This window comes from Gorilla gorilla, chromosome 12 (genome assembly GCF_029281585.2).
Source record: "Gorilla gorilla gorilla isolate KB3781 chromosome 12, NHGRI_mGorGor1-v2.1_pri, whole genome shotgun sequence".
NCBI lineage: Eukaryota > Metazoa > Chordata > Mammalia > Primates > Hominidae > Gorilla > Gorilla gorilla.
In genome coordinates this window covers 107931117-107957668 of record NC_073236.2, presented here as the reverse complement: position 1 = coordinate 107957668, position 26552 = coordinate 107931117, and the positions used below count along the sequence as shown (strand labels likewise).

General features: G+C 39.5%; 1 protein-coding gene across 6 annotated transcripts in view; it reads right to left on the bottom strand.

The window, feature by feature from the left end:
* Nucleotides 1-26552, bottom strand: part of MEMO1 (mediator of cell motility 1) — a 143575-nt gene that overhangs the window by 81107 nt on the left and 35916 nt on the right. The window contains exon 1 of one of the 6 annotated variants that reach the window (XM_055377677.2): nucleotides 14156-14231. The exons of 4 other annotated variants lie outside the window; for them this stretch is intronic. In XM_055377677.2, the coding sequence (XP_055233652.1) occupies nucleotides 14156-14216 (61 nt within the window). In that variant the 5' untranslated portion in view covers nucleotides 14217-14231. Of the gene's footprint in view, nucleotides 1-7416; nucleotides 7554-14155; nucleotides 14232-26552 lie in introns of those variants that run through there. One more of the 6 variants, XM_019021343.4, reaches the window with a different exon arrangement.

Sequence of the window (26552 nt, the reverse complement as noted above, 5' to 3'; positions counted from 1 at the left end):
CAAATCAAAACTACAATGAGATATCATCTCACCCCAGTTAAAATGGCTTGTACCCAAAAGACAGGCAGTTAACAAATGCTGGCAAAGAGATGGAAAAAAGGGAGCCCTTGTACACTGTTGGTGGGAATGTAAATTAGTACAACCACTATGGAGAACAGTTTGGAGGCTCCTCAAAAAATTGAAAATTGAGCTACCATAGGATCCAGCAATTTTCCTGCTGGGTATATATCCAAAAGAAAGGAAATCACTATATTGAAGAGACACCTGCACTCCTATGGTTGTTGCAGCACAGTTTACAATAGCTAAGATTGGATGCATCCTAAGTGTCCATCAACAGATGAATGGATAAAGAAACAGTGGTACATACACATAAGCCATAAAAAAGAATGAGATCCAGTCATCTGCAACAACATGGATAGAACTGGAGATCATTATGTTAAGTGAAATAAGCCAGGCACCAGAAAGACAAACAACGCATGTTCTCATTTATTTGCGGGATCTAAAAAAAACAATGGAACTCATGGACATAGTAGAAGGATGGTTACCAGAGGCTGGGAAGAGTATTGGAGGGTTGGATAGGAGGTGGAGATGGTTAATGGGTACAAAAAAAAAAAAAAAAAAAAAAAAAAACAGAAAGAAGGAACAGGACCTACTGTTTGATAGCACAATAGGTTAGCTACAGTCAGTAACTTAATTGCTCATTTTAAAATAATTTAGAGTATAATTGGATTGTTTGTAACTCAAAGGATAAATGATTGAGGGGATGGATACCCCATTCCCTTGCAACTATTAGCAGAACCATAATGTGCTTATTTCATATTGCATGCCTGTATCAAAACATCTCATGTACCTCCCATAAATATATATACCTACTATGTACCCGCAAAAATTAAAAATTAAAAAGATACCATCAATATTTGGGTGCACCATTATTTTAAGTACCACTAACAAGGAAAAACACCTCTCTCAAACTATGACATATGGTTTCTATTGCTTAGAATTAATCATTTTACACTTATTGGCAGAGTTCTTTTAAACTTGTTCAGACATATATTATTGCCGGGCGCAGTGGCTCACACCTGTAATCCCAACACTTTGGGAAGCCACGGCAGATGGATCACCTGAGGTCAGGAGTTTGAGACCAGCCTGGCCAACATGGCAAAACCCTGTCTCTACCAAAAATACAAAAAGCAGCTGAGCGTGATGACAGGTGCCTGTAATTCCAGCTACTCAGGAGGCTGAGGCAGGAGAATCTCTTGAACCTGGAAGGCAGAGGTTGCAGTGAGCAGAGATCACAGCACTGAACTCCAGCCTGGGCAGCAGAGCAAGACTCCGTCAAAAAAAAAAAAAAAAAACCTATTAATGAACAAGCAATTAAAGGGTATTTCTCTGGCTGGGCACAGTGGCTCACACCTGTAATCCCAGCACTTTAGGATGCACAGGCAGGCAGATCACTTGAGGTCAGGAATTTGAGACCAGCCTGGCCAACATGGTGAAACCCCAACTCTACTAAAAATACAAGAAAAAACTAGCCAGGCATGGTGGCGCACACCTGTAATCCCAGATTTGGGAGGCTGAGGCACGAGAATCGCTTGAACCTGGGAAGCGGAGGTTGCAGTGAGCTGAGATAACGCCACTGTACTCCAGCCTGGGTGACACAGTGAGACTCCATCTCAAAAAAAAAAAAAGAAAAGAAAAATAAAACAATGGAAATAAAAAATTTAAAAAACAAAAAAATACTTATTCAGACAAATATATAACTCTTGTGCTTATAAAAAATACAAAAGCAAAATAAATAAGGTATTCTTAAAATTTTCCTCAACATTCACAATCTGATCATCAAATTGCTTTTTACTTAGAGTCATCAGTAATCCTTGCTTTTCCATAGTATCGTCCTTCGTACCATTAAGAGAATTCATGATTCAACATTTTTTTAAAGTGTTTCTCTATTGCTTTGGGACTGTCTTCCAAGCTGCTGACATATATCGCCCAAGTCTCAATGCAGTCCCTTTCTTGATCTTACCAAAAGGTATCACTGAATGATGTAACAGACGGTTTCAGAAAACAACCCAGGGATGGTACACCTTCTGTAATTGGTATTTAACTAGTATGTTGACTGAAACATCAATGGGGTGATGTTGTATAGTCAGTCATATCAGTAGGATTAACTACCAAATTCACATATGAACAGGCAGTGACAACTATTTTCCAAATGATAATTTTAAGTTGCTACTGATTGGAAAACACATCTCAATTTCAGAAATGAAAAAGTGTGGGAAAACGTACATCTTAAAATTCATGAAATATACTACCACTATGAAAACTCCACTCACTATGATGTTCTGATATTCTTAATTTCAATGCAGAACAGTGAAAAATTCATCAAAAATCAGCATTTGGGAACCACTGCTTCTCACTACAATGAAAAGTGTTTCCGAGAAGCCTTACCAACTACAAAATCTCACTTAATGTTTTTTTTTTATCTTTTTATTTTTTATTGAGATGGAGTCTCACTCACTCTGTCACCCAGGCTGAAGTGCAGTGGCACGATCTCGGCTCACTGCAACCTCCACCTCCCGGGTTCAAGCTATTCTTCTGCCTCAGCCTCCCGAGTAGCTGGGATTATAGGTGCCTGCCACCGCACCCGGCTAATTTTTGTACTTTAGTAGAGATGAGGTTTCACCATCTTGGCCAGGCTGGTCTTGAACTTTTGACTTCATGACCCAACCACCTCAGCATCCCAAAGTGCTGGGATTTACAGGTGTGAGCCACCACGCCCAGCCTCATTTGATTTTAAAAACAAATAACATTTCAGCAGCTTCCTCCAAATCCTTTCTCTCATTACTAATGCTCTACTATGATCACACACTTGGAATTTATTGCTATGCTTTTTACAAAATTCATATCCTATTTTTAGATATATCTCAAAGGATGTTGTTTGTTTTTATGTATCTGATAGGGCTCCTCACACAGAAAATAGCATGCCCTTGGTACAGCACCTTAGGGAGTGCAAGAATTGTCACAGCAAGTCTGATCCAAAACCTATCCAGAGCAGTACTGTATCAAATCAAAACAAATTTTAAAAGTTAAAATTAAAATAAAAATCACACTGTGAAAAACACCGACTGTTCGCCTTTATATAAACCTCAAAGGTTAGGCCAAATCCAAGTATCTTGGATTCCTTACTATCTACTAATTTATGTAAACATTTTAAGTATTTATTTACATTTTTGGCTATACTGTATTTCAGAATACAATAGCAGAGGGCAATTAACAATCCCAATAAATAATCTTTAGTGTGTACCAACCACCTCTTAGATTTGGCCAACTGGAAATCACTTACTACTTTTCTGTCCGTTCATATATAGTCTCAAAATTTTCAGAGCTAAAACCAATTCCACTGGCATTTCGTACCCAAAAGAGCTACAAATTTGGAGAATCACAGTATACTTCTTCCAGTTCATTTACAAACACCTCATCTGAAAATGGGTTTAGCACTGATTCCTGTAACAGTCCATTAATTTGGATTCTCTCTTCCCACCCCTGTTCACTGTTTATAAATAAGTTTCCTAGCTCTGTCAAATGCCACTAAATACTTTGATAATATCTGATTATAGCATCTTATCTAAACTATTTCTAAGATCAAAATATTTATTTTTGCTTGCTATTTTTTCATTAGAAAAAAAGCATGCTCAGTACAGAAAATTTGAGGAATATGTATGAGGAGAACCACAATCCCATAATTACTAAAAAATCGCCAAAATTAATATTTTCCAAATTTCCTTCTAGTCTTTAAGATGATATATAATTCTGGAGCCTAGTTTTATTTACATAACATTCTAGTATAAGCATTTCCCTGTATTATAAACTCTTCAAAGACACTGTATGATTAAATAATATTTCCTTGTGTGAATGGATCACTGTTTCCTTAAACATTAATATAAAATCATTGGGTTGTTTCCAATTTTTGTGTTATTATAAACAATTCTATAATATGTATCTATACTTATAAAGCTTTTTCCATATTTAAGATTATTTCTGGCTGGCACGGTGTCTCACACCTGTAATCCCAGCACTTTGGGAGGCCAAAGTGGGCAGATCATGAGGTCAGGAGTTCAAGACCAACCTGGCCAACATGGTGAAACCCCATCTCTACTGAAACTACGAAATTCACTGGGCATGGCGGTCGCACACCTGTAATCCCAGCTACTCAGGAGGCTGAGGCGGGAGAATCGCTGGAACCCGGGAGGCAGAGGTTGCAGTGGGCTGAGATCATGCCATTGCACTCCAGCCTGGGCGATAGAGTGAAACTCCGTCTCAAAAAAAAACACACACACAATTATTTCCTTTTGAGATTCTCAGAAATGGACTTACTATGTAAATCAGTATGAACTTTCATAAGATTTTTTTTTCTTTTTTTGAGACGGAGTCTCGCTCTGTCACCCAAGCTGGAGTGCAGAGGCACGATCTTGGCTCACTGCTACCTCCGCCTCCCGGGTTCAAGCGAATCTCCTGCCTCAGTCTCCTGAGCAGCTGAGATTACAGATGTGTGCCACCATGTCCAGCTCATTTTTTGTATTTTTAGTAGAGATGGGGTTTCATCATGTTGCTCAGGCTGGTCTTGAACTCCTGACCTCAAATGATCCGCCCACCTTGGCATCCCAAAGTGCTGGGATTACAGGTGTGAGCCACAGTGCCCAGCCCCTTTATAAGATTTTGATACATATATTCAAAATGTTATCCAAAACTGCATCCATTCAAAATGATGCATGACAAGGCCTACTTCGCCATAATCTCGCTACTCTCCTTCAAATATTTTGAAAAATTAACTCATTTAACCCATGCTCCCATTTGCTAAAATTAAAATCTAATGTCCCACTCCTCAATGATATTTGGTATTTCAAACTAAATTAAATATTCTGATTTTTTAAAATCAAAGCCATCTTAAATTCTAAGACAAAAGTATTTTGACTTCTAAGATATTCATTTGCTACTTGGGACACATATAGCCACATGATTGTTGAGTCTTCTTGCCAGCCACAAGTTATCCATCACTAACACAGAGGGAACAACTAGTATCTATCTATCAGTCTTCACACAAGACAAACCAATTTCAACACCAAGCTTACTGTGCTGCACTACGGTGTTATTTTAAATTACCCACAACCCTGAAAATGTTTACACGCTCCTGCCTTTAAATCTTTTTAACTAATGGGGTATGATTTTTCATCCTTTTAGAAATCATAATTCTTGGCCAGGCTTTGTGGCTCATGCCTATAATCCCAGCACTTTGGAAGGCCGAGGTGGGAGGATCACTTGAAGCCAGAAGTTCGTGACCAGCTTGGTCAACATAGTGAGACCCCTGCTTAACATACCAAGACCTTGTCTCTATTTTTGTAAAAATTAATTTTTTTAAAAAAATCATAATTCTTACTCCTATAATAGTCAAAAAGTAGTCTACAGACCAGAATCACATAATGTGTTTATTTAAGAAAGATCCCAGCCAGGCACAGTGGCTCACGCATGTAATCCCAGCACTTTGGGAGGCCGAGGCAGGCGGATCATATGAAGTCAGGAGTTCAAAATCAGCCTGACCAACATGGTGAAACTCCGTCTCTACTAAAAAGATAAAAAATTAGCTGGGCGTAGTGGTGCATACTTGTTGTAATCTCAACTACTAGGGAGGCTGAGAGAAGAGAATTCCTTGAACCCAGGAGGCGGAGGTTGCAGTAAGCCGAGATCGTGCCATTGCACTCCAGCCTGGGCAATAACAGCGAAACTCTGTCTTGAAAAAAAAAAAAAGAAAGATCCCTAGGTTTTATCCCAGAGATGTGCCACTACAATCTCTGGAATGGCAACCAGGAATTTTTAACAACCTCTGCAGGAAACTCCGTTGCACATTAAAATGTGAGACTGGGCGCAGTGGCTCATGCCCGTAATCCCAGTACTTTGAAAGTCCAAAGAGGGAGGATCACTTGAGCTCAGGAGTTCAAGACCAGCCTGGGCAACATGGTGAAACCGCATCTCCACAAAAAAATACAAAAATTAGCCGGGTGTGGTGGCGCATGCCTGTAGTACTACTACTCCAGGGCTGAGGCAGGAAGATCGCTTGAGTCCAGGAGGTCAAATCTGCAGTGAGACCCTGTCTCAAAACAAACAAACAAACAAACAAACAAACAAACAAACAAACGTGAGGCCCACTGCCTTAAAGGAGTTTATTTGCACATGCTATATTCTCAGTGAATGCAGCTAACAGACTCCTGGAAGGTTTATACCTGAGATTTTTCAGTGTAATTGAGAAATCATATAATCTATAAATTAGCAATAAATAAACACATTAATTTAACCTCCAAGCTACTTTGAAGCCTTAAGTAACCCCCTTGTTTCTTAGACTCATTTCAATTAATTCCTCTCCAGCTTTTCCAAATAACACTGATAAGGGAAGAAAATAAAACTCAGACTCTTAGACCCTAGGTGATACTTAAACTCAAAATTATCTTCTAAAATCTTCTGTTTTAGTCCAAAAATTCATGAGAATGTTCTAGTCTAATTGAAAAATATCCATGTTTATTTCTTTTTTTTTTTTCTTTTTTTGTGACAGAGTTTTGCTCTTCTTGCCCAGGCTGGAGTGCAATGAGGTGATCTCGGCTCACTGCAACCTCCACCTCCAGGGTTCAAGTGATTCTCCTGCCTCAGCCTCCCCAATAGCTGAGATTATAGGCATGCACCACTAGGCCCAACTAATTTTGTATTTTCAGTAAAGACAGGGTTTTACCATGTTGGTCAGGCTTGTCTCAAACTCCTGACCTCAGGTGATCCACTAGCCTCAGCCTCCCAAAGCGGTGATAATACAGGCGTGAGCCACCATGCTCGGCCATCCATGTTTATTTCAAAACTCCCCAATATTCCTCCATGCTCCTATTTCCAATTTCAATGAAGGCTTCAAAAACACCATGTTTACCCTCTGACAAAAGGGTCCAGTACTCTAGTGAGGGAAATATAAATCTGGACCATAAAAAGCAACCACCTCAAGTGACACAAATGCGTGAAGTTGAGTCGACAGTACTTCCCTAAAACAGAGCTAAACAGAAATGATTATTTCCTTCCAAATTCAGCTAGCATATTTCTTTTTTCTTCATTTTTTGGAGTTTACAATTAGTCAGTAGTAGTAATCAGGATAATTCAGTACTCAAATCCTAAAACAAAAACATAATCTGTGGAAAAATAAAGTAAGTCTGCCTGACTGGAAAGAATCAGGACTAGGATAACACTTCCCACACAAGGTAGCACTTCTTATGCAATTTCTTTGAAAAAAAAAAAAAAGAAGTTTCTTAAGAGAAAATGAAAAGTCAGAATTTTTATTTTTCATATATTTCTACCATAAAACAGATTTGTAAACATTAAGCACTGTCTCACCCTATTCGGTGTGATACTGATTTCCTTCTGTAAGAGCTTTCACTCACAGTTTGATCAGGAGAAGCAGATCAAGCCCAGAGGATGACACCATGTAAAATGTGGTAAGAGAGGCTGTAATGATTGCACATGGGTGAACTGACAGAACAAACAATCTGAAAATTGAATAGTCAAAAATAAACTAGTTAAATAAATTATGGCAGACTCATAAACCAGAATATTAAGCAACCGGAAAACAATGAAGCAAAATTTTATGAACCTCTATGGAACATCTTTTAATTGAGGGGGAAGAACAAGCATTATACACAACAGAAGGTACAATACGTTGCCATTTTTGTGTGTGCATATATATCATACATGATTATGTATTGGTTTGTATTTATGTAGAATATCTCTGGAGGAACACAAAAGAAATGTGTAGGCCAGACACAGTGGCTCACACCTCTAATCCCAGCACTTTGGGAGGCCGAGGCAGGCAGATCACAAGGTCAGGAGATTGAGACCATCCTGGCCAACATGGTGAAGCCCTATCTCCACTAAAAATACAAAAATTAACTGGGTGTGGTAGCACGTGCCTGTAGTCCCAGCTACTCGGGAGGCTGAAGCAGGAGAATCACTTGAACCAGGGAGGTGGAGATTGCGGTGAAATGAAATCGTGCCATTGCACTCCAGCCTGGTCAACGAAAGAGAAACTCCGTCTCAAAAAAAAAAAAAAAAAGAAATGTGTAACAGTTACTGCATCCTGAAAAGGGAACAAAGAGAGACACTTTGCTTTTCACTGTATACTCTTTCAGATCGTTTGTATTTTACACTACGTACATGTATTATCTATCAAAAAATTAAGTAATAAAAAATATGGTGCAATCATATAACAGAATACTATGAAGTCATAAACAATGATGCTGTGGGATATGTTTACTGATGTGGATAAAGGCCTCTGAATGCTAAACCTGGCTAAAAACAAATCATTGTTGAACCTAAGACAATAGCTACATTAACAATCTAGGTTAAAATGCATAAAACCAAACTTTTAAGAATTGCTATTTAGCAAATAACATATAGATTACAGTAATTAGATATATGTGGGCCAATGTGACCAAGTTTCCCTATTAGCAAAAAGGAACTTCCTCCTTTTACTTTACTTTCCTAAGTATGATATCCATCACCAAATATCTGGTAGAAAGAAGCAGAGAACATGGAAATACTCTAGAAAAGAACCATCTAGAGAACAGTCAAGACATGAAACACCTTATTAATATCTTTCTTCATAATTCTTCTCTAATGAACAAAATTAACAGTTACAACAGTTTTATTTGTCTAGCAAGGGTTTGAGCTATTCTCCACTCTGACTTCGTCAGCATTTACAGATAATCTAGATAAGTTAAATTGCCTTCTGAAGTAATTAACTATAATGTGATAAAATTTTTGGTTTTGTGCATTTGTTGTGGCATGTTGAGGTCTGTTTCCTTCTTTCACTAAGCACTAGTACTGCAAGTGCCAGCTCATCCATCTAAAAAGTTTCTGATTTAGCAACCATAAGATGCACAAAAAAGAATCCCAGCAACCTCCGCCCTTATAACTGGCCAAGAAACATGTCTACTGTGGACTGAGTGATGGGAAATGGGCATGCCAGGTTTCAGATGTGCAGGGGAATAAAAAAAGGTAATCAGATATAACACCCATCACAATAAAAGACTTTGCAGAGGGTTCTGATAATGATAAATTAGGCGGAAAACTAAGTTTGGAAACGAAGGGCACAGTCCATAAAAGTTGAGTTGTATGTGTGTATCCACTCTGCCAAACACCTTGCTTTTAAAGTTGTTGGTGCTTGAGCATGACTGAGGCTCTGACCTTTTCTGATATGATTTCCAGTTCATTCCCTTTGGAATGAACTGCCTGACACTGAAGCAGACGTGTTAATGTAAAAAAGGTGCCTGGATTGAAGTGGTACCTCTCCAACTAACAGGAAATCATAACAGAAAAGGTCAGAGCCTCAGTCATGCCCAAGCACCAGCAACTTTAAAAGGATTCTACAAGTCCATGGCACCTTCTTTTCAACCACAGTCCCCACAAAACTTCTATTTAAGAAATAAGAACCTCCTCCTGCTCTTAGGCCGAATCAGCAAATGAATTAATAACCCATCAACTAACCTCAATTTTGTAAAAGCCACCATCCTCCAAACTGTGTGTGGTGTTTTGTTTTGTTTTGTTTCATTTTGTTTTGAGACAAGCTCTGGCTCTATCACCCTGGCCGGAGTGCAATGGCACGATCTCAGCTGAGTGCAACCTCCGCCTCCCTGGCTCAAGCCATCCTTCTACCTCAGCCTCCTGAGTAGCTGGGACCACAGGTATGTGACAATATGCCTGGTTGATTTTTTATTTTTAGTAAAGATGGGGTTTCACCATGTTGACCAAGCTGGTCTAAAACTCCTGGGCTCAAGCAATCCATCCACCTCAGCCTCACAAAGTGCTGGGATTACAGGCATGAGCCACCGTGCCCAGCCCAAACTGTGTTAAACAAAGTTAGACTAGAACTGTGTGCCTAAATAAATTGAAGGGGGATAAGAGAAAGAATCAATGATTATTAAAATGGGCCTAGATGAATAATAATACCAGTACCAATAACAAGATCAAGGAAGGCCATGAAGTTTGTTCTAAGATGAAGACTTTGATTTTGGACACACCAAAAGTTATAGGAGACAACAAGGCAACCAGCTGAAGATTCCCATTAGTAAGAGTAACAGCCTTAAGTGCAGGAAAAGGGATCAAGAGATTTCAGAATCATTTAATTAAGGTGGTAAAGACAAAAGAATGCATAAGAGCCATCTGAACGTGGACTGACTGATGATGATGACAATAGAAATGTTAGAAAAAGTGAGTCCTGAGATACAGGTACTTGGGCATAGAAGTAAGAAGTTGGGCCAATAAGGAAGGGAAAAGAGGTGCAGCTCAAGAGATAAAGAGAAGATACAGTACAAGGAAAGCAAAGAGATGAGATCTTTCATGAAGATTAACAGAATCCAACTCTCTCTAATGAATAAGCACAATGAGAATTGAAAAAATAAAAGCCAATCAATTGATTTTGGTGATTATGAGAAATTGGGAGCCTTTGAGCAGTTACTTTTCAGGGGTTGCAGGTAAAAGTTGCATTTACAAGTAGTTACAGACAAGATGAGATACAAGAAAATGGAGAAAGCAAATGAAAACTACTCCAAAAAAAAATGTAGTTAAACTTCCTATTTCATCACCTCGAGGATCTCCCAATTAGAAGTCTACAGAACCTCAAATAAAATTCATTTACCTTATGAAACACAACCTTGGGCATCAGCAATTGTATTTTTATACCTCACAACAAAGAAAGCTATCTATTAATGTCACAGGAAAGTCAGTATTCAACTATCTGACAACATGCTTCTGCAACTACACTCAAATAGCAAACAACCTGAATCTAAAAGTGCATTTTTTGAAAGATAAATGTTAATCATTTCTGGCCTGGTGTGGTGGTTCATGCCTACAATCCCAGCACTTTGGGAGTCCCAGGAGGGCGGATCACTTGAGGCCAGGAGTTCAAGACCAGCCTGGCTAAAAATACAAAAATCAGCCGGGTGTGGCGGCACATGCCTATAGTACCAGCTACATGGGAGGCTGAGGCATGAGAACTGCTTGGACCCAGGAGGCAGAAGTTGCAGTGAGTTGATATCACGCCACTGCACTGCAGCCTGGGTGATAGAGCAAGATCCTCTCTCAAAAAAAAAAAAAAAAAAAAAAAATTCTAAAATGTTTTCTGCACATTCACATTAAACAATACAGGCTAAGAATCCTGGAGCTAGCACTACAGTACTCAAGCCATTATTTCAAATTAAAAAGGAGAATGATAATTATAAACACTAGCATTTGGTGTTGGAAGCATAGCTTTTATCTAAGGACATCAAAGCAACTTTTGAACATCTATTAATTATAGCCTTTCTAAACTATCCTGTTTACTGTAGCAAAACACAAGCATGAAAATAATTACACTGTACCCTGCTAACACAGAAAATATGATTAAGAACTATTTGTAACTAATATTCAATAATTACAATAAATTAGGATATAATAACAAAAGTTACTTTGGATAAAGTACTTCAATATGAAAAGTAAAATCTTCTCTATTTATTTATTTATTTAGAGTCTCACTCTATTACCCAGGCTGGAGTGCAGTGGTGTGATCTTGGCTCACTGCAACCTCCACTTCCGGGGTTCAAGCAATTCTTGTGCCTCAGCCACCCAAGTAGCTGGGATTACAGGCACCCACCACCATACCCGGCTAATTTTTGTATTTTTAGTAGAGACAGTGTTTCCCCATGTTGGTCAGACTGCTCTTGAGCTCCTGACCTCAAGTGATCTGCATGCCTCAGCCTACCAAAGTGCTAGGATTACAGGTGTGAGCCACCAGGCCTGGCCAAATCTTCTCAATTTAAATTTCAGTAACTGTCACCCAGAAAAATTCAGAAAAGGACCAAATTTTTTTAGTCTATTAAGGAAAAAAGTTTGCTAAGCAAATACTATAAACAAAGTAACAAATGTAAGCAAAGCATATTATTTTCAGCTAATTTAGATATACTTGATGTTAAATTCAAAAAGGAGGCAAGAGGCCAGGTGCAGTGACTCACGCCTGTAATCCCAGCACTTTGGGAGGCCAAGACGGACAGATCACTTGAGGTCAGGAGTTCGAGACCAGCCTGGCCAACATGGGGAATCCCCCTCTCTACTGAAAATACAAAAATTAGCTGGGTGTGGCGGTAAGTGCCTATAATCTCAGCTACTCAGGAGGCTGAGGCAGGAGAACTGCTTGAATCTGGGAGGCAGAGGTTGTAGTGAGCGAGATCACACCACTGCACTCTAGCCTGGGTGATAAAGGAAGGCTCCATCAAAAAAAAAAAAAGAGGCAACAATATGCCAGAAAAAACTGCAATCTGGGAGGACATGAAAAAAACAGAATTTACAGTGTACCTACAATGTGTCAGGCACACTACTGGGTTCTTTAAAATATGTTATCTTGGGCCAGCCATGGTGGCTCATGCCTATAATCCCAGCACTTTGGGAGGCCTAGGCAGGCGAATTGCTTGAGCTCTGGATTTCAAGACCAGCCTGGGCAACACAGTGAGACTCTGTCTCTACAAAAAATTTTAAAAAAACACAAAAAAACTAGCTAGGCATGGTTACACACACCTATAGCCCCAGCTACTCAGGAGGCTGAGGTGGGAGGATCACTTGTGCCTGGGAGGCAGAGGGTGCAGTGAGCCAAGATCGTGCTACTATACTGCAGCCTGGGTGACAAAGTGAGACCCTGACTCAAAAAAAAAAAAAAAAAAAAGTTATCCTGGTTAACTGTCACAGTAATCCTATGACATAGTTATTATCTGTAGTTTATAAATAAACCAAAAAAATCAAGTTTCCTCAAGGTCACATGACTAGTAAATGGCAATGCTAAGAATCTGAGCCATTTTAGTCTGGCTCTGAACTCCCACTATAGCATGCTGACGACTCTAAGACCAAGTCATCCCCAATAACTAGATCTGGCCCTCTGTTTCCTTTTCTGTAAAAAAAAAAAAATGAAGAGGATAAACTCAATTGTGTCTGTAATTCAGTTGTTATACTAAGAGGTAAAATTGTTCAGGTTGATACAAAGAATGGCCAGGAATGGTGGTTTACACCTGTAATCCCACCATTCTGGGAGGCCAAGGCGAGAGGATTGAGTCCAGGAGGTCGAGACCAGCCTGGGCAACACAGTGGTGAAACCCCATCTCTACTAAAAACACAAAAAATTGGCTGGGTGTGGTGCCATGCACCTGTAATCCCAGCTATTCAGAAGGCTGAGGTAGGAGAATCACCTGAGCCTAGGGAAGTCGACGCTGCAGTGAGCCAAGATCATGCCACTGCACTCCAGCCTGAGTAACCAGAGTGAGACTCTGCCAAAAAAAAAAAGAAAAGAAAAGAAAGAAGAGAGAGAGAGATAACTATAAACCACGTGTATCCATTTTACTAGGTATGACTCTGTGCTGTAAGTTTTCATTCTATGCTTCTCTCAAGCACTTTATCAGAAACAAACATCAATATGACAGTGACAGAGTAGACACCAAAAACCTCCTTCCCAAAAGTGAGAAAAGGCATCTAAAAATTAAGTATAAGATAATGTAATCACTTTTAAGAAATTACACCTTTCCAAATGAAAAAACACTAAAAGTAAAGCTTTGAAAAGTATGAATCTCAAAGTGTTTTCATCATCAAAAGTATCATCAAAGGGCATTCATTAATTGACAACAATATTTAGGGCAGGAAATGTACAAAATGAGCCTGGATGTGACAGTTAATTTTATGTGTTGACTTAACTGGACCAGAGGGTGCCCAGACATTTGGTCAAGCATTTTTCTGGATGTATCTGTGAGAGTATTTCTAGATAAGATTAACATTTCAATCAGTAGACTAAGTAAAGCAGATTATCCTCCCTAATGTGGGTAGGCCCCACCTCATCAGTTGAAGGCCTGCCTAAAACAAAAAGGTTGACCCTCCCCCAAGTAAGAGAGAACTAATTCCTCCTGACTAAGCCTTCAAGCAACAACATCAGATTTCTTCTGCCTTCACCTTCAAACTGAAATATTGGCTCTTCCTAGGTCTTGAGTCAACCAACCAATCCTCAGTCTCTAACTACACCATTAGCTCTCCCATTTCTTAGGGCTTCAGACTCAAAGTGAAACCGCACCGTCAGCTCTCCTGGGTCTCCAGCTTGCCGACTGCACATCTTGGCACTTGTCAGCCTCCATAATGGCATGAGTCAATTCCAAATAAATCTCTATATTGAAGATAAACAGATCTACAGATAGGGATATAGATAGATACAGATACAAATATAGTTATAAAGGTGTAGACACACATACCCTACTGGTTCTGTTTCTCTGAAGGACACTGACTAATATTCCAAGAAGCAAGGAAAGCTAAAATATCTATGACAGTTGAAAACAAAATATTCCCCAGTTACTTTTGGACAATGGTAGGAAACAAATTCATTATTTGGAAAACTGGTAAATAAAAGAAAAAGGTCAAGCATTATTTATCCTTTTTCTATATGAACTGTGTAGGGTTTTTTGGCGGGTGACGGGGGTGTGACCAAATAGTCAAGATTGGGAAGTATTCCTTTAGATAAGTATTATAGATAATAAATGAAGGTAGAAGGATAAAATATCACCACTTTGCAAGCCCTAATAAGTCAATAGATAAAAACAATGTTCATGAATGGCTGCCAATAACACCACACCAAGAGAGTCAGGCATTCTCTATTTCCCGACATAAAAACAAAAAGCCTGACTGATCAGTTCTCTAAATCTGTGCTGTTCAATACAGGAGTCACTAGCCACATACTGCTACTGGGTACTTGAAATGTGGCTAATACTGAGATGTGCTGTAAGTATAAAATACACACCAAATTTCTAAGATTCATACCAAAAAAAGAATGCAATATACTTCATTAATTTCATTGATTATATGTTGAAATAATAACATTGTGGATATACTGGGTCAAATAAAAATATTATTCAAACCAATTTTACCCGTTTCTTTTCACTTTTTAAAAAAGTATACATGGAAAAATTCAAATTATATATGGCTTAAATTTATGGCTTACGTTATATTAGACAGTAATACTCTAAATCAAATTACCAAATTGTATAAAATATATGAGACAGAAAAACGTTGAACACCATCACAGCCTCCACGGTATGAGGATGTCTGAAAGTCAAAACCCAGTTTCTTTATACATACACATACATGTACACAAACACACACACAAACACAGTTTTTTTTTTAATGCAAGAAAACGAGAAAGTGAGATAGAGGTGAAATGTGTAGATTAAAGACTTAACAGACATACCAACTAATTAAAATGTATGGGGTCTTAACATGAATCTCAAGCAGTTTAAAAAGAAATTATAAAAATCACCGAGTAGGCCGGGCGCAGTGGCTCCCGCCTGTAATCCCAGAACTTTGGGAGGCCGAGGCAGGTGGATCACCTGAGGTCAGGAGTTCGAGATCAGCCTGACCAACATGAAGAAACCCCGTCTCTACTAAAAACACAAAAAAAATTAGCCGGGTCTGGTGGCGCATGGCTGTAATCCCAGCTACTTGGGAGGCTGAAGCAAGAGAATCACTTGCACCTGGGAGGCGGAGGTTGCCGTGAGCCGAGATTCCACCATTGCACTCCAGCTTGGGCAACAGGAGCAAAACTCCATCTCAAAAAACAAATAAATAAATAAATAATAAAAATTAAAATTAAAATTAAATAAAAATCACTGAGTAGACAGGAAGGAACTGTTGTTTTTACAGTGATAATAGTATTGTGGTTATGTTTTAAATTTTTACAAAATAGTTTCTTTTTTTATTTGTATTCCCTTCTTTTCACAGGTGTTCAAGTTTCTTTTAGAGCTATATACTGAAATGTCTGCAGATGAAATGATATGGTGAGGCTGGGTGCAGCAGCTCACCCCTGTAATCCCAACACTTCGGGAGGTTGAGGCGGGTGGATCACTTGAAGTCAGGAATTTGAGACGAGTCTGGCCAACATAATGAAACCCTGTCTCTACTAAAAATACAAAATTAGTCAGGAGTGGTGGCGCATGCCTATAATCCCAGCTACTTGGGAGGATGAGGCAGGAGAATCGCTTGAACCGGACAGACAGAGGTTATAGTGAGCCAGGATCGCACCATTGCACTCCAGCCTGGGCAACAAGGGCGAAACTCCATCAAAAAAAGAAAGAAAGGAAAGAAAGAAAGGAAAGGAAGGGAAGAAAGGGAGGGAAAAAAGGGAGGGAAGGAAGGGAAGAGAAGGGAAGGGAAGAAAGGAAGGAGGGAAGGAGGGACGGAGGGAGGAAGGGAGGGAGGGAATGGTGAGTTCTGTGTCAAAGTAATGTGGTGGGAGAAACTAATGCTGGGAGGTAACTATAAAGGGGTACAGATGAAACAAGTCGGCCATAGGATAACAATCTTGTAAATGGGGTAAATGAGGGTTCATTACAGTGTTCTTTCCACTGTTACAGAACCACAATTTTAGAGTTGGAAAGAATATTATAAATGAGAACAAAGTAAATATAAGGGAAAGAAATGAAGATAAAGCCAGAAATACCTGGGTATGTGACCTAAACAAAACTCTTTTGAGTTTCAGTTTCCTTATCTATAAAAATGAGGATAAAAAGGAATGAGATCATGTCCTTTGCAGGGACATGGATGAAGCTGGAAGCCATCATCCTCAGCAAACTAATGCAAGAACAGAAAACCAAACACTGCATGTTCTCACTTATAAGTAGGAGCTGAACAATGAGAACACATGGACACAGGGAGGGGAACAACACACTGTGGCCTGTCAGGGGGTTGTGGGAGGGACAGCATTAGGAAAAATAGCTAATGCATGCCAGGCTTAACACCGAGGTGATGGGTTGACAGGTGCAGCAAACCACCATGGCATACATTTACAACAAACCTGCACATCCTACACATGTACCTTAGAACTTATAATAAAATAAAATTAAAATTTTTAAAATGAGGATAAAACACTTACTTTACATGGAGTGGTTAAGCATTAAATGGAATAACACATATTAAACATATGTTTGCTAAAAGACAACTCTTTCCACCCTTTCCTAAAGTACTAAACAAACAAGAGCTCAACTGGCCCAATCTCCTCATTCAAAAAGTGAGAAAACTAGCAAAAATTCTCACAAGTCTACATGCAGTTAGCGCCTCTTTCCAAATACCATCCCTTCATTCCCACATAATACATTACAAAAATGGCTCTGTATACCTCCACTGTTTAAATAGAGACTTATTTTAGGATGAACAGAATTTTACTAAGTTCTCACTTACCAGCCAGTGTTAGTTACCACTACTGGTTATTCGGTGATCTGTCATTAGAGTTTCAAGTAGACACCTTTCTTCTGAAAGACGAATAGTAAGTATGAACTCTGTCTTTAATAACTATTTGCCATTAAAACTAGGTCTGGCCAGGCGCAGTGGCTCACGCCTATAATCCTAGCCCTTTGGGAGGCCAAGGCAGGGGGATCACTTGAGGTCAGGAGTTCAAGACCATCCTGGCCAACATGAGGAAACCCCCTTTCTACCAAAAATACAAAAATTAGTCAGGCATGGTGGCACGCACCTGTAGTCCCAGCTACTTGGAAGGCTGAGGCAGGAAAATCGCTTGAACTTCCGCTGAAGCAGAGGTTGCAGTGAGCCTAGATCACACCACTGCACTCCAGCCTGGGTAACAGAGCAAGACTCTGTCTCAAAAAAAAATGAAAAAAATAAAAAGAGAGATAAAATAAAATCTTTGGAAAAATATTGTATTTATGTTGAAAACAACCTGAGTAAACACTGCCACATTTGTAAATGATGTACACCAATATGCTTTCAGTGATTATTCTGGGGTGTCAAATTACGAATACTTTCTTTTGTCATCTCTATACGTTCAAACTTTTTCTATAATAACCAAGTATTTTTATAATTTAAAAAAGCTTTGTATAAATATAGGATAATACAGGACTTTGTTCTATAAAGAACAGAAATAGTAATCCATACTAAACTGTTTTGTAGTTATTGACATAATTTCATTAAATAAAAATTGCTGTGTGAGAAATATTAATAGGTCCCAATCATTTACGAGTCAATAGTCAGTATTTTATTTATTTTTTTTTTTGGAGACGCAGTCTCGCTTTGTTGCCCAGGCTGGAGTACAGTGGCGCCATCTCAGCTCACTGCAAGCTCCGCCTCCCTGGTTCACACCATTCTCCTGCCTCAGCCTCCTGAGTAGCTGGGATTACAGGTGCCCACCACCACGCCCGGCTAATTTTTTTGTATTTTTTAGTAGAGACGGGGTTTCACCATGTTAGCCAGGATGTCTCGATCTCCTGACCTTGTGATCCGCCTGCCTCAGCCTCCCAAAGTGCTGGGATTACAGGCGTGAGCCACCACACCCGGCCAATAGTCAGTAACTATTTTTAATAAAAGTATAATTTTTTCTTTGAGACAGGGTCTTGCTGTGTCACCTGGCCTGGAGTGCAGTGGCATAATTACGACTCACTGCAGCCTTGACCTCTGGGCTCAAGCAATCCTCCCATGTCAGCCTTCCAAGTAACTGGGGACTGCAGGCACGCACCATCACACCTGGCTAATTATTTTTTGTAAAGACAAGGTTTCACGATGTTGTCCAAGCTGGTCTCAAACTCCTGGGCTCGAGTGATCCATCTAGCTTGGCCTCCAAAAGTGCCGGGACTACAGGGCATGAGCCACCATGCCCGGCCTAATAAAAGTATAATTTCTTAGTAAAACTTAATAGATTTTTGAAAATGTGTGTTTGTGTTTAGTGGGAGGTTTTTTCCCCACTAAACACAGACACACATTTTAAAAAAATTGTTTATGTAAAGTACAGAAAGTAGTTATTGTGCAATTATTATGACCTCTATCTTCAAATATTATCTTGGAGAGTCATCTGAGGCCTTGGAAGAATGAGAGACTGACCAACATACTTAGATAATACGAATCAAAACTCACAATGATGGGTAAACATTTTTCTGGAGAAAAAGAAAAATGGAAGTAAAAACTCACAATGGCCAACCAAAAGTCAGGAGTCCTACCTGTGTGTCTCAATCTGTAGTTCAAGAGCCAAATAGAATAGAATTAGCTGCTGTGCTTAATAAAAATTAAGACTCTCCAAAGGCTGACCCAGAAAGACTGAAGCAGAATTTCTGGGAGCGTTCTCAAACCAATGAACATCTGTCTGAGCCAGTTTCCTCATCTATAAAAAAAGGAATGATGAAAATGCTTTGTAGGAGAAATACGGGAATAGGATGCATCTGCAGATCTGAGCTCCTTCTGGCTTCAACTAACACCAAGGGGCCCAAAGATGCCTACACCCAAGTGGGGCTGACTGCAAACACTTCCACCATGGAATGGTAGAACTATGTTCAGGAGCTCTCATGCTGATATCCTGACCCAGAATTCCCTAAATCCTGCACTATTTGCCACTACTAATAGTATGAGTAGATTTCTAGTATTATGGACACCTCCTGGTAGCAAACAGTCCAGTTAATTAATGTGCAGCCTCTGTTCTGTTAGTGACCAAACTGCACAATGACAAGTCCCCCAAGAAGTGTCAGATTAATTACAAAGAAGGTCTCCTTTTCTTTCAATTGTTTCCCTGACAACAAAACTACTCTTCAGTCCATATCCTTGCATTCCAATCTCCATGCTTTCCCGAAAATTCCTAACATATAAATTAAGTGTTCTATTTGTTTCACAATTCAATGTCTATTTGTTTTTTTGTTTTCATTCAAATTTGTCATTGTTGTCCATCATAGATGGACATCACAGAATTTTAGATAGTAAATATGTTCTCTAAAGAGGACATTTCCATTCCAACTCTTTCTTCTCATAAACTAGAAAATACTTTAAAAGTCCTGATGCGGTTTACAGCGTATTTATAATAAAATTGTTCATTTTAAAGTAAAAGTTAAAAAAATGGTTGATAAACTAAGAAGTTTAAAATACCAAACAAGTAGGTAAGTAGACTACCATATGTGCATAATATATATTATTAATACTAATAATGTGATTTTAAATAAATGATATGGACAAACCAACTTTCCCAATAATGTCTATTCCATACACAGGAAAATCTAGTCACTATATCCAGCTGGCCATTTGATAAGTAAGACTATATTAAATACACAGGAAACTTTCTGGCAGGATTCCTAATCTCCAATATTTCAGCACCAAGTCTCATGTTAGACTTACTGGTAAGTGATTTAAGCAGGCTACAAAGCTATATATATATATATCCTGCTTTATACATAATATATATACACATATATACATGTGTGATATGTGTGTATACATACACATTATACATATATATGTGATACGTGTATATATATACACATGAGTATATATATACGTGTATATACATATATACATGTGTATATATACATATATGTGTGTGTATACACATATATATCACACATGTGTATAATGATCTCATTTTTATAGACAGAAAAAAGTTTAAAAAAGATATTAGGATAACAAGTGACTTATTTCAGCTTTATATTTATCTATACTTTCTAAATCTTTTCTGGGTGTGTGTGTGTGTGTGTGTTTAAGACAGGCTCTCTCTCTCTGTTGCCCAGGCTGGAGTGCAATGGCACAATCACTGTAACCTCAAACTCCTGGAAACAAGCAACCCTCCCACCTCAGCCTCCCAAGTACCTGGGACTACAGGGATGCATCACTACACCCAACTAACTTTTTTTTTTTAAGACAAGGGGTCTTACTATATTGCCCAGTCTGGTCTCAAGCAATCCTCCCGCCTTGGCCCCCCAAAATGCTGGGATTATAGGCGTGAGCCACTGTGCCTGGCTGCGGTATTTTCTAAATTTTCTATAACTTACCTGAATTACTTTTGTAATAAATATAACACAAGTTCACTTTTCTCTTTTTTCTTGGCAGGGGACGGGGACATAATCTTGCTCTCTTGCCCAGGCCAGAGTGCAGTGGCGCCGTCTCAGTTCACTGTAACCTCCCCATCCCAGGTTCAAGCAAGTCTCCTGTCTCAGCCTCCTGAGTAGCTGGGATTACAGGCATGCACCATCACACCTTGCTAATTTTTGTATTTTTAGTAGAGATGGGGTTTCACCATGTTGGCCAGGCTGGTCTGAACTCCTGACCTCAAGCAATCCGCCACCTCGGCCTCCCAAAGTGCTGAGATTACAGGAATGAGCCACCGTGCCCGGCCTCTCTTTCGTAATTTTCAATAGCCCTCTCTCCAGAGGGACAATTCTGCCCCTGTGATCTCACGACACTTGTACATTTGCTACAGTAATCTTATTATGGTATTAGAAAATGTAGCTTGTTTAAAGGACATAATTCTAATTTAGTTGATCTCAGCCTCGTTTATATTTTAGCGAACTACTCAAGCAGTTTCATGGTTTTTTATTGAATCAAACATTTATTAAACACCTATTCTATGTTAGACACTGTTATACATCCTGGCTTCCTGATGAGTCCTAGGTTTACTATCTGTTATCATCTTTTTTTTAACCAAACTGTATAGTTCTCATTGACACGCAAAATGCACTATTATTCCCACCAGGATGAAGCAAAAAAAAAAAAAAAAAAAAAAAGCACAAATGCATACGCAAAACACTTTTTATTAATACCACTGACCACTTTAAGAACATTGCAGGTTCAAAGATATTCAGCCGGCACGGTGGCTCACGCCTGTAATCCCGGCACTTTGGGAGGCCGAGGTGGGGGGATCACTTGAGGTCAGGAGTTTGAGACCAGCCTGGCCAACGTGGTGAAACCCCATCTCTACTAAAAATAGACCAATTAGCTGGACATGGTGGCAGGCACCTGAAATCCCAGCTACGTAGGAGGCTGAAACAGGAAAATCGCTTGAACCCAGAAGGTGGAGGTTGCAGTGAGCCAAGATCACACCACTGCACTCCAGCCTGGGTGACAGAGCGAGACTCCATCTCAAAATAAAACAAAGATATTTCATATAATTACCTACAAGTTAGACCAAGAGTTTAACTCTCTCCAAAAGCCACCTTAATATTTTACTGTTGTTACATTTTCAGATGTTTTAATTTACTCATCGATGCATTCATATGGATCTCTTACCATTTACAGGATATGTTTGCTGTTAAATTATAAAGATTGTAGGCCCTCTTTCTTAGGCATAAACCTAACGTAGGCACAGTCACCCAGAAAAATGTAAGCATAAACCTTTTTTTGAAAAAGAGTCTTGCTCTGTTGCCCAAGCTGCAGTCTTGACCTCCTGGGCTCAAGTGATCCTCCCAACTCAGCCTCCCAACGAGCTAGGACTACAGGCTTGCATCACCATGCCCAGATGATTTGTTTTTAATTTTTTGTAGCCCAGGCTGGTCTTGCACTCCTAGGCTCAAGAGATCATCCTATTGTGGCCTCCCAAAGTGCTGGGATTATAGGCATGAGTCCCCGTGCCCAGCCTAAACCCTTTATTTTTTATTATTATTTTTAGAGACAGAGTCTTGCTATGTTGCCCAGGCTGAACTAGAACTCCTAGGCTCAAAAAAACCTTCCACCTCAGCCTTGCAAGTAGCTGGAACTACAGGCACAAAAACCTAATTTAAAGAAATACAACTAAGGCTGGGCAAGGTGGCTCACGCCAGTAATCCCAGCACTTTGGGAGGCCGAGGTGGGAGGATTACCTGAGGTCAGGAGTTCAAGACCAGCCTGGCCAACATAGTGAAACTCCATCTCTACTAAAAATATAAAACTTAGCCAGGCGTGGTGGCACACACCTATAATCCCAGCTGCTCGGGAGGCTGAGGCAGGAAAATTGCTTGAGCCCAGGAGGCAGAGGTTGCAGTGAGCCAAGATCGTGCCACTGCACTCCAACCTGGCTGTCAGAGTGAGACTCTGTCTCAAAAAAAAAAAAAAGAAAAGAAAAGAAAAGAAAAGAAATATAACTAAAACCAAGCATGTGGAAGATTCAATAATATAAAATTATATCAAGTGCCTTATACTACAAGATTCAGAAAGGTGCAGACTACGAACAGCACTACACAAAATTATATGTGAAATACCTTTTTTTATAATAATCTCTCAAATGTTTCTATAACTGATGTAGCAGAGAGATGGTCTGGTGGTCTGATGAACCCTTCTTTGAACTCATATACAGAAAATCCAGTACAAAGTAACTTTTGGATGTTGTATTACTCATTCGTTTTCAATTCCCCACCTTCTGAAGCAAGTGAAACAAAGCTGGCTGTGTCAAAAACATACCAAATTAAGAAATGATATAACAACAACAAAAAATTAAAAGCTCTACTTAAAAGCCAATTTAATAAAGACATTACTAATTACCTTACAGAAAAGGATAAGAGAATAGTATGGGCCGAATGCAGTGGCTCACCCCCATAATCCCAGCACTTTGGGAGGCCGAGGCAGGTGGATCACTTGAGGTCAGGAGTTCTAGACCAGCCTGGCCAACATGGTGAAACCCCTTCTCTACTAAAAATACCAAAATTAGCCAGGCATAGTAGTGTGCACCTGTAGTCCCAGCTACTCAGGAGGCTGAGACAGGAGAATTGCTTGAGCCCAGGAGATGGAGGTTGCAGTGAGCCAAGATCGTGCTACTGCACTCCAGCCTAGGCAACAGAGTGAGACTCCATCTCAAAAAGAAAGCTAAGACAGCCTACAGAATGGGAGGAAATACTTGCAAATCACATACAGGATTAATACCCAGAATATATACAGAACTCTTACAACTCAACAACAAAAGAGACAACCCAATTTTAAAATGGGCATAGGACTTAAATAGACATTTCTCCAAGGAAGAAATACAATGACCAATAAGCACATGAAAAGATGATCATCCTCTTTAGCCATCATGGAAATGTAAATCAAACCACAATGAGCTACCACTTCATACCTACTAGGATGGCTATTTTTAAAAAAGGGAAAATGGCAAGTGACAGCTAAGAGACAGACTAGAATCCTCATATATTGCTGGTAGGACTCTAAAATGGTGCAGTCACTGTGGAAAAGTTTGTCGGTTCCTAAAGAAGTTGAGCACAGAATTGCCACTGACCCACCAATTCCACTCTTAGGTATATATCTAAAAGAATTAAAAACAGGCTGGGCACAGTGGCTCATGCCTGCAATCCCAGCACTTTAGGAGGCCGAGGTGGGTGGATTACCTGAGGTCAGGAGTTCGAGACCAGCCTGGCCAACATGGTGAAACCCCGTCTCTACTAAAAACACAAAAATTAGCCATGTGTGGTGGCGGGTGCCTGTAATCCCAGCTACTTGGGAGGCTGAGGCAGGAGAATTGCTTGAACCCAGGAGACGGAGGTTGCAGTGAGCCAAGATCATGCCACTGCACTCCAGCCTCAGTGACAGAGCAAGACTCTGTCTCGAGAAGAAAAAATAATAATAATAATAATAATAATTAAAAGCAGGTATTTAAACAGAGATACTTGTACACAAATACTGATGTCAGCACTATTCACAAAAGCCAAAAGGTGGAACAGTCTTTTGAAATGTCCGTCAGCAGATAAATGGATAAACAAAATGTGTTATATACATACAATAAAGTATTATTCAGTCATAAAAAAGAATGAAGTACTGATATATGCTACTATGTGAATGAACCTTGAAAGTGCCATGCTAAGTGAAAGAAGCCAGACACAAGAAGTCACATACAATACCATTTCATTTATGTAAAATATCCAAAATAGGTAAATCCATAGAGACAGAAAGCAGATTTGTGGTTTATGGGGGATAAGAGGAGGAAAAGGAGAATGACTGCTTAATAGGGGTTTTCTTTTGGAGTTAGAAAAATGTTCTGAAACTTGATACAGGTGGTAGTTGCACAACATTGTGAATGTATTAAATGTCAATGAAATACACACATTATAATTGCTAATTTGTATTATATGAATTTCACCTCAATAAAACCAACAAAGAAAAAAGACAATTTAGATAAATCTTTTTACAGGAGTTCATAAGTATGATAAAAATAAAAAATTAGTTAAAGCAGAAACTGCTAATTGTTTCTCACTCGCTCGCTCCCTCCCTCCCTCCAATCTTTTGTAACAGTTTAATATCATGGATATTCACAAAACATGCTAACTTCCTCTGTAATACAAAAATAGGGGCACTTCCTTTATTCACCATGTTTTTGCCTGATAATCAACAAAGTTAGATCAATTTATGACATCATTTGCAGTTAATAATTTAAATGTGCAACACTTAATGCCAATTACTATAATATACGGGTTGGAAAATCACACTTTCAGTTTTACATTCAAAATATACTTATTTAAGAAAACCAAGGTACTTATCCCTGACAAGATGGTTTATGTAATGAATATTTAAGGTGTTATATACTTTTCCAATGACTCAAATTTGCTTCTAAGTAAAAATTAAAACATTTGCGGCCGGGCACAGTGACTCACGCCTGTAATCCCAGCATTCTGGGGGGTTGAGGCAGGTGGATCACGAGGTCAACAGATGGAGACCATCCTGGCCAACATGGTGAAAACCTGTCTCTACTAAAAATACAAAAATTAGCCGGGCGTGGTGGTATGCGCCTGTAGTCCCAGCTACTTGGGAGGCTGAGGAAGGAGAACCGCTTGAACCCAGTGGGGCCAGGGTTGCGGGGAGGGACAGAGGTTGCAGTGAGCCAAGATCGCACCATTGCACTCCAGCCTGGGCAACAAGAGTGAAAATACATCTCTAAAAAGACCAAAAAACAAACCAAAAGAAAATTGGTAGTGAAATCATAAAAGTTCTAAGGGGTACTCTGCTGATTATTTTCTTAAGCCATAAGAGGAATACCATGAAAATTTAAAAAAAAATTGGCAGGGCGCAGTGGCTCATGCCTGTAATCCCTGCACTTTGAGAGGCCGAGGGAAGTGGATCACCTGAGGTCAGGAGTTTGAGACCAGCTTGGCCAACATGATGAAACCCCATCTCTACTAAAAATACAAAAAATCAGCTGGACGTGGTGGTGGGCACCTGTAATCCCAGCTACTCGGGAGGCTGAGGCAGGAGAATCGCTTGAAACTGGGAGGCAGAGGTTGCAGTGAGCCAAGATCGTGCCACTGCAGTCCAGCCTGGGTGACAAGAACAAAACTCCATCTCAAAAAACAAACAAATAAATAAATAACGTTTATTCCTACTTAGTCTGCAAAAGGAAAGTAAAACTAATGTAAAAGAATTATTTAAAAAGAAATACACATGCACACCAGTTTGGTAAGTAGGATGATACCTAAATTATGCATTCTCCTGGGACAAAGCTCCTTTAGACAAAACTAGAGTTTGAAGAAAATTCTCATCTCCTGATCTTTGTGACAGTCAGAGGAGTCAGCAGGCAATATATAAACATTTTGGGACTTTTGGGGACCAGTTATGTAAAAGCCCATACTCCTCTTGAACCCATACTCTATCTTCTAGACACATGGGAGGTGCCACCCAGATCTCAAGAGTACAGCACTTAGCTTCCACATCCATTAGTGTGTACCTAGAAAAAAAGACAGTAGTGTCCTAGTTTCATTTCTTCCTAAGAAGCA